Below are 10000 nucleotides of genomic sequence, written 5' to 3'. Positions count from 1 at the left end.
TAATCCAACTCACCCTCACCTTTCCTCTGTCAGCCTTTCAGAAGGGAGGAGACCAAACGATCTGGTTTTTATTCATCACTTCAGGGTCTTTTGACACTTTACGTTTGATGATCTGATATTTTCTGACAGGTTTGGACTACAGGAAAAGACTGTTTTGCACCTGGACCATCTTGTTACTTGAGCATAATGACTTTTTTAATTATTATTATTACATAAGAACCACTTTCTGTGAAAATGAGTTTTGTGGTTGTATCTTTAGATGCTGGGTGGGTACACTCCCACCAAAGTGGATCCGAGCATGAAGGAGGAAGTAGTTCATGTCTCAAAAGTAAGAGGGAGATCATGTTAAAAGGGATATTCCACCCAAAATTGAAATGTTGTCTTTTGACATGTTTCTCGGAGTTAGATATGCGGGAAAATAACAGTTTTAAACAGCCCAGTCATTCTCCTTACCTTGCTGCACTCCTTTAGCTTTAGCTTAGCATAAAACACAGTAAGTGAATGGATCCAACTAGCATTGTAAGTAAAAAGTCCCAATTCTGCTTGGTGACCTAAATAACCAGACTGACTGCAAGTGAAAATAATTAGTAACATAAAGGAATCACAGGCACCATTTTGGACTACTTTTATGACAAAGCACTCAGGTCTGAAGTCTGAGGTTTTCTTATATTTAGGAACATTTTCACACACATGTACAAAATGATGAATACCACACAATGGGTGTAGTAGTTCCTACGCATAAAATATGCACAGACCCGGAGTTTCTAACGGCGGGTTCCTCTCAGAGGGAGCTTGTAGACCAGCGTTGTGTCGAGGCGTTCAACATGCATTCATCCTAATGGACAGCAGGTTGGGAACGGTCTAGCTGTAGCTGGAATGGTGTGGGATGGAAACTCATTTAATGTCCCCCCTCCTGATGAGTCTGGGTGCCTCCGAGGCACACCATAGAAGTGGCAAATTTAGGCTCTGTGGCCTCAGCAGACCCTAGCAGTTTTGTGTCCAAACGATAATGAAGCTATAGTAAACACTCCAAATGTTTTTTAATACAAAATACTTTCTCGGTAAAGCAATAACGCGTTGGTTACTTTCTTGTCTATGTGTAGCACATTTCACTTCCTGGTTTCCCAATACTGTAAATCTACTTGGTCAGGATTAGTAAAGGATCATGGGTAAAGTTATATGAAATCTTTTTAAATGTGCTTTGATCAAAGTCGCATTCATCTTTTACGGTTCCAGTTCTCCTTTAAGTGTTGCATTGGGTGTTTTGGCGACATGTCAGCATGTGAAACCCCAGAGAGCTGCTATGTGCAGGGCTAAAAACAGTAGACATCAGCTTCAAATAAATCCTATCTACCTCACCCCTAATTTCACACCTACTGGAGTTATTAAAAGCTAATTACAAGTCATAATTCTCTGGGTAATGAAATGAGTGGTGGGGTCATCTCCAGGAGGATTAGAGTTAGTGGAGTCAGTGCAGGAGGCCTGGTGTTTGCCCCTGTCTGCAGCCTGGAGGACTCCATGTTTTAGTGTAGTCTCACTTCCTGGTTCTACTCCATCGCATCCTAAATGAGCAGAGGCCGCAACAGTTCTGGCTCTAATTCGTATGCTGTTTCTTTGTTTGAAAGGTCCAACTGTGTACAACGATGATCTGTGTTTCCTCTCAGTGGTTTTGAGGAGTCTTCCTGTTCCCATGCAGTGATTTTATACAGGAGGGTGTCTGTTTTGAATCCAGAGCTGCCTGCAGGACTGAATCCCATGTGACTCACGGTTCTGGGAATCTTGTCAGGATTTTATTTAGTGGATGATCATATTGTTTCATACTGATGTGTGTGTGTCTATGTAGAGCTGACCTCCTCCCCATCACTTGTTTGAAATGTCTCAGCATCATGAAACTGCTCACTGAGCTGCTTTCTGTTAATCAGCCGACTATTTATGAGATGTTCCATGAGGTGATTCACCAACGCTACACAGCTGATGTGGCTTTTGTTTGTCCTCGTTCAACCTCTTTCAGATCGTGTTGTTCACAAAAAAACAAACCATTTGTTGCACAGACAGAACAATTGATGCTTTTTTTTCGTTTTGCACATTTGCTTAAGATTATTACTTAACTGATTAGTTAAATGTATTTTGTTTTAAACCCCACAGTTATTTAAACGTGTTGTATAAGTACATGTACCGCATGCGTTTGTTTAAAATTTTACTTTATGCTGTTTGTTTCACTGTATCACTTTACTGTTGATAAGTGAAGCTGTTTTTGATAGAAAAATGGCCTTTTTTTGTATAGTACCTTTTTAGGGTTATACAATCCCCCAAGGTGCTTTATAACACAATCAGTCATCCACACATTCACACACTGGTGATGATGAGCTACATACCGTAAATCCTCTAATACAGGCCCGGGCCTGTATTTGACTCAAGCTCATCAAGCTCCAGGCCTTTATTGGAAGGAGGACCAGAATTAGAGGCAGGCCTCAATTTCTATTTGAGCAAAATGAACTAATGGTTCGCTGGAGTTTTTGACAATTAAAATTGCGCCCACATTTTCAAAGTTAAACACATTTCTTTTAACAACGGTAGTTTCTGCTTCAGCCCTCTCCCCCCTCCTCCTGTCGCAAACTCACTGATGCGCCTGCAGCCTCTCGGAGTTCCTGCTGCTCTAAACATAAAAATAATTATTTCATTTTCTGTTCCTCACTTCTGATTACCTTCAATGGTGTCTGTTTGTTGCAACCACCAGGTACAAAACCTAACTTGTTTTTATTTGACTATTTTTCTGTCCTGTCTGTTTATTGTCCTCCTGCATCTCCTCTCAATCCTAAAGAGAAACTGCTACCTGGGTTCATATATATTCACCTCATGAGTTACCTTTGAACTGCAGTTCTAAAAGATCTACCGACCACAAAAACAGCGGAGTGCTCGCTGCTTGGCGGCCGCATCAGTGATCGGTGCGTCACCGGAGGACAAAACAGGTGATGCGCTCTGATCCACAGCAGTGAAACGCATCAGGCGCAAATAAAAGACAGAAAACATTAAAGGAAATGAGCCAACATGAACGATTGCGTGTTAAATTAGTTTTTGAGGTGGCGACACCTAATTTGATAATGTTACTGTGGCCGTGCTCAGGACGCAGATCTACCAACCGCAAAAACAGCGGGGTGCTCGCTGCTTGGCGGCCGCATCAGTGATCGGTGCGTCGGAGGACAAGGTGATGCGCCCCGTTCCACAGCAGCGAAACGCATCAGGCGCAAATAAAAGACAGAAAACATTAAAGGAAATGAGCCGACATGAACGATCGCGTGTCAGTACCGACGCTCTGGCACAGAGCGTTGCCCCCCTGACGCGCAGGAGCTTGTCACCTGCTGACAGCAGGCTGCTGTCTTTTCCGAGGGCTGCATCTTGCCGGTCATTATCACGTGACAGCGACTAGTCAATGACAGGCATAAAAAGTCACTATAGTGAAGTTGACTAGTTCATACAACCCCTGCTACTGCTCCCCAGAGTGTTCTGCAGCATAACCAGCACGTTCTCTATGAACTTGATATCAAATTTTCGCCTCCTCTTCGTCTCCGCATGGTTAAAGTTACCCTCGCGGTCTATCACTGGCAAATCAAAAGTGAGACGGATGACACAACACCCCCCCCCCCCCCCCCCCCCCGTACTTGCTTGTTACCACATTCCACCCAGCCACAATAAAATACCGGGCATTATTCACCTCCGCCGACTCCGACACCGGCCAAAATATGATACCCGGCCGTTAATTGAATACAGGCTAATAGTATTTACGGTAGCCATAGCTGCACTGGGGTGCACTGACATAGGCTAGGCCTGCTGAACACTGGCGCCACCAGTCCCTCTGACCACAATCAGCAGGCAAGGCGAGTTGAGTGTCTTGCCCAAGGACACAACAGCAGCATTTTCTGGTTGGAGCTGGGATCGAACCTGTAACCTTCCGAGTACTGGACAAACCGAGCTCCTGAGCTACTGCTGTCCCAGTCAGCACACTTAAGTGGATCTTTACAGACCAAGCTGTCATCGTAACGCAACTCCAACCTTCTGATTTTTTGAGCAGTTCATGTGATGTTTTTTTTATGCAACTGCTAATTCAGATTATTCATCTGGAGTTGAGTGACTGTTCACAAGTGTGAACAGCTACAGCTAACTGTGGCTTATTCAACTAAAAGTTCTTCAATTTTCACTTGAAATAACCGTTATCACCTGTTTGGGCAGCAGCTCTGCTAGAGCGGCCCAAACTCCCTTTTCCACAGCAACCTCAACCTGCAGAACTCTCTGGCGTTCCCTGGCCAAAGTGGAGACATGATGGAGGAGCAGCGGCTCCACTCTGGGTCTCTCCTGATAGTCAAAACTTTACCATATCTCTTAAGTTGTAACTCAACCACCTGATGGAGAAAACTCATTCCTGCTGCTTGTATTCATGATCTTGTGGGTCATTGCCCAAATCTCATTACTATAGGTGAGGATTTGGCTGAAGATTGACCGGCAAGTTAATAGCTTTGCTTTCTGCATTAGCTCACTCTTCTATACAACAAACTGGTTTAGCTTCCACATCACTGCAGACCACCCGATCCACCCGTGCATCCCTGATCCCACCTTCCCTCATCTATGAACAAGACCCCAAGCTACTTAAACTTGATGTAGGACCTCTGCCCCAAGCCGGAATAGTCAAACCAACCTTTCCAGGTCAAGAACCATGACCTTGGATTTGGAGGTACTGATCCTCATCCCAGCCGTTTGTCATTCTGCTGCAAACTTCCACAGCAAGAGCTGGAGTTCACAGTCTGACAGAGCTAAGAGGACCACATCATCTGCAAAAAGAAGAGATGGTATCCTCCTGTCTGCCTTCATATTATAGTCAAAATAACCATGAACATTCAAACTCATGGCACAGCTTTATTTTAAGGAATTTTTGGAGATTAAAGCAGTGTCAAGATGACAGCAAGAACCTTTGAAAGTGCATTTTGACTAGCTATTAGCTTGGACAAGCTACTGTTAACTGTCTTGGACTAGCTGTTAGCTCATCTATACTAAATTCTGTGTAGAAAGCTCTACAGTGAGTCAGGGGGGATTATTAAAGGTGTGTTTCACTGAAAAAATATATTTTTTTAATGAATTTTTTCTGATTGTAATCAGTCACTGTCAGTGTTGGGAGTAATGCGGTACAAAAGTAATTAATTACTGTAATGCATTGCTTTTTGCTGTAATGTGGTAATGTAAGGCGTTACAGGGAAAGAAAATGGTAATATTTACTCGGTACATTTGTCAGTAACGCGGTAATTACAATGCATTTTTAAACCCAGAATCAAGATGTGTTCCTTAAAAATTCAAATTGCGGGAAACCCGAAGAAAGATCCAGTATCTGCATATATGACGTCATTTATGGACTCAGCTTTGCGGGCAGAGAGGACGCAGCGGTAACGGCTCAACTACGCCAGCTGCGTCCTGCACGCGGCCGCTGTAACATTCACAAAATCGCTCCACTAAAACAAAATAATTCACTTGCGATCGTTCATATCAGCGCATATTCTCTGGTATTTTGTGCTTTTCTGACGTGCTTTGCCTCAGCTGAGTTCAACTCATTACTGCTGGAGCGCTGCGCATGTGAAGATCCCTTTGGCTGATAGAAAGTAGGAAGTCTAGGAAACAGTTTTTTCTGGAAGACGGAGAAAACATGCAGCATGCAGGAAGGTTAGAGAGAGAAAGGGCAGGAAATTATTCAAATAAAATCAAGAAAAAAAGAAAAAAGTTGGTAGATTTACCCCCAATACACATTTTTACCAGTGAAAAGCAATAATATATAAGCATTTAATATTTATACATGTGATAGAATCAGATCACCCCAGAAGTCAGTCCCACATCCAGGGCCGTATCAAGGCATTTGGGGACCAAGGCAAATATAGGTTTGGAGCCTCCACCACCTCACTCCCTGCTCAGTTAATATAAGATGGCAGCGTGCTGAGAGTACAGATTGTTGTTGCTTTTATTTAATAAACAATCATTTTAAAGCACTTTTATTATATCTGACTGTTATTAACAGCAATCTTAGCTCAGACACCACATCACTTTCCACATATATGTCATGAGCTCACTGAGCGTCACATTACCAGATTCATATTGAAGTTGTTTTGGTGAAAGTTACTTAAAGTAATGCAAAAGTAGTGTAATGCCTTACACTTTAAAATCAGTAATATTGTAATGTAATGAATTACTTTAAAATGAGGGTAACAAGTAATAAATAATGCATTACAGTTTTGAAGTAACTTGCCCAACACTGGTCACTGTCAGTTTTCTATGCAAGCTGAACATGAAAATAGTCTCCTACACCTATCTCTTGCATTAGCTTCTGATAAAAACTCTAGGATTTGAGAATCCTGACAGATCTAAGTCACACTGTAACTTAACGTTGGACACAACCGTCTTGACTGAAAAACAGGGAAAGCTGTTGTTGGTGTAAGGGTTTAATTTACATCTATTTAGTGAACCGTTACATTGGTTTAGCGTCCAGGAAACGGCAGAGAATATCTTGGCTAGTAGAAGCTACCAATTAGCATTAGCAACTCCGCCACACAGCAAAACTCCTTGAGGCTTCTGTTATTTGAGGAGATAAACCATCAACGCTGCAAAGCAAACAGAGTCAGTGGTAGAATCGCGCTGCTGTTAGCCAGTCAGAGACAAGATGTCCAAACAAGACTCCAAATCCTGCACAGAGCAGCAGCAGAATTGTCGACGCTTAAACAAGCAATTGTGGGCTTTTTAATTTGCCCCTAGTACGGCTTGTAAGGCATTAATTCCTACCAGAGACTGCTGCAAATGTATTGATGAAATGAGTTTCCCACACCTTTAGGAACTTCTCCAGAAATATTCATCAGAATGGAGAAAATGTCCCTTTAATTGTAATTTTAATACGCACATTATTTGATGGTTTAGACATCAATAAAGTGACACTGGAGGCAGTGATGTCAGATTTGTCTCCTAGCTCAAAGCAACTAAACTTGACCAATCACACTCTTTGGATCCATCTGACTGCAGCAGACAAAAACACATAACTAATAGAATTGTTGCTCTTGGCAGGAAATCAGTTTTAATTATCTTCAACTGTTAAATGCCCGCCGTGAGGACCCTTTATTACCTTATTACACACACACACACACACACACACACACACACACACACACACACACACACACACACACACACACACACGTGTCTATCATCCATAAATCCCAGTGAGGTCGGAGTCAGGATGAAGGTCTCAGCTTGCTGTTTGCTTCCTTTCTTAGCATTTGCACATCCACTTTGTTGCCCATCAGGACAGTTTTATCTTTATGGGACACAAAGTGACTTTATTGCTTTGACTACAATAAATTTGCATCAAGTGTGAGCAGCAGCCCTGAGGGTGGTTGTGTACTCATGGAAATGTGGCTCGAATTAAAGGTGAAAATTATGGACTTTATGGAGATTTTTTTCCAGTTCACTGATAAAAGAGTTAAAGTGATTTAATTTGAGAAAACAACAGTTTTAAAAGTAAAAGAAGATGGTACGCCTTCACTGGTGTGCTTGTTTTAAAATAACCTTCATAAATAATGTGTGTGATTTTTAGACACACTCTCCCAACACAGCGATCCCACAACCTCCTGACTGACATGGTTGAATGTTTAAAAGCGCTCTAGGATGTTGCGTTTGTGGTTTAGGGAATATCAGAGGCAAGGTAATCTAGATTGGGCCTGACAGTCTCTTTACAGTGTCAACCTGCTATTTTTATCCAGCTCATTGCACATTAATACCTCCTGGCTACCCAATCCCATTTTATCTCCAACCCGCCCAGAACATTTATGGATATTAAAACACGCATTCAGGGTCAGCATCCTGCGCCAGGTGCCCACTGATGGGATTCTGCTGTTAATCTGGATGTTAGAAGCTCCCAAAATTCTGTTTTAATGCTCATCCAGATATATTCTTTTACATCGGATATTTTGCAATTGTAAAGCTTTTGTTGCTCCACAAACTTTGCATTCTCTAACAAAATGGAGCGGCTGTCACCAGAAAAGGGGATTTGAGTCGACCCGTCACTGGATCGGGGTCAGAGCTGTCCATAAAACCTCAGTGAAAAATGTTCCGGTGCCAGACGAGTGAGCGATGATCCGGCCAGCGCCGCTCAGCCGCTGACAGGGAGCCTGACCTGGACATGGAATAATCCTTCAGACCTGTGTGGAATGTTTCTTGCTGCAGCTTCCTACCATTATTATTATTATTATTATTATTATTATTATTATTATTATTATTATTATTATTATTAATTATTATTATTATTATTATTATTATTATTATTATTATTATTATTATTATTTATTATTATTATTATTATTATTATTATTACTATACAAAAAAACATGATGATTTACAATAAACCCTCTGATATTAATTTCTTCTCTACTTTACTGACTGCAAATATAATGAATTTCATTCATTTTAGTCACAAACTTCCGGCTGATGAAGGTTTATAATGCTGCTCCTCTCTAACGTTTGATTATTTAATCTAACACATTTCATCTCTCCTATCATTTCTCTCATGTCTGTCCTGTGCTGTGATCCAACACGTCTGATTGAAAAATGGAGTTTCTTCATCATTTATCGGCGTCTCCCACTGTTCCATCCCTCCGGCTGATGCTTCCATAGGTGCAGATTTATATGGAACAAGAAAAGTCAGCATGCGTACTGATGGTTGAGCAGGTTTTTTTTATTGGGGAAATGAAAGTTTAATGCGGGTCACGCGTGGAAGCTAAATGTAAAAAAATTATGCCAGAACTAAAGTAGGAGGTGGTTGGCTGTCCTGAGCATAAATGTGTGAATAATGACAGATTTTATTCATCTCAGACAGAAAAGGTCAAATAAAAGTGCTACAGGTCAGGCAAAAGTACTTTGAGTTCCCTCCAAAAGAAGAAGAATTATTGGAACAATACTTGCTGCTGATCTTGTAGGATTAATGATCTGTTTGTTCTTGTCTTGTTCTCTTTACAGATAATGTTTATAGAAAATGCCTTGCTAATGGGACGTGGGCACAGAAGGGGAACTACTCCATGTGTAAAGCGATACTTAACGAGGAGGTAAGACTCGCCGCTCAGCTGATTAATGAGCATGTCTCCAGAACAGGGAGCCTGCACCACCCATCAACAAGGGCGGTGTTAGGAAGCAATTCCACTGCCATGTTATTGATAGGAATTATGGATCCAGGCTCTGGTTTCTCTACCATCCCTTCCTTACAGGGACACTAGGAGGAGGAAGGTCTAATTATATATACAACACATGCTGCAAATCTCCTTTGAAGGAATCTGCTGTGACACAGGATGGATGTCCTGAATGTGCATTTATTGTGTTAGCTCGCCTCAGGACCCAAAGTCACGGCTGCTTCCCAGACTTCCCAAAAATAAACTGCAGCAGTGATTTTCCTGCTCGGCCGTGTTTGGATCCAAAAGCTCCAGGCTGTTCTCCATCTGCATACTGATGTTAATAATGTACTCTACATAGGTGGTGGTGGTGATCATGATGATGATGATGACGACAATGACGATGATGATGATGATGATGATGATGATGATGATGATGATGATGATGATGATGGTGGTGATGATAATGGTGATGATAATGATAATGGTAATGACAACGATGATGATGATGATAATGGTGATGACGATGATGATGATGATGATGATGATGATGATGATGTAATGGTAATGATGATGATGATGATGTAATGGTAATGATGATGATGATGATGATGATAATGGTGATGATGATTGATGGTGATGATGATGACGATGATGATGATGATTATAATGGTGGTGATGATGATAATGATGATGATGATGATGATGATGATGGTGATGATAATGGTGATGGTGATGATGATGGTGATGGTGGTGATAAAGGTGATGATGATGATGATGACGATCATGATGATGGTTATAATGGTGGTAATGATGACGAC

The 10000-nt window shown here is 41.6% G+C and overlaps 1 protein-coding gene across 1 annotated transcript in view; it reads left to right on the top strand.

The window, feature by feature from the left end:
* LOC107387289 (corticotropin-releasing factor receptor 1) overlaps positions 1-10000 on the top strand; it is a 112642-nt gene that overhangs the window by 57462 nt on the left and 45180 nt on the right. Inside the window, exon 5 of the mRNA XM_015962179.3 lies at positions 9034-9119. Within this exon, the coding sequence (XP_015817665.1) occupies positions 9034-9119 (86 nt within the window). The remainder of the gene's footprint in view (positions 1-9033; positions 9120-10000) is intronic.

Source organism: Nothobranchius furzeri, chromosome 16 (assembly GCF_043380555.1).
Source record: "Nothobranchius furzeri strain GRZ-AD chromosome 16, NfurGRZ-RIMD1, whole genome shotgun sequence".
Taxonomy (NCBI): Eukaryota; Metazoa; Chordata; class Actinopteri; order Cyprinodontiformes; family Nothobranchiidae; genus Nothobranchius; species Nothobranchius furzeri.
This window is presented reverse-complemented; position numbering and strand designations above follow the sequence as displayed.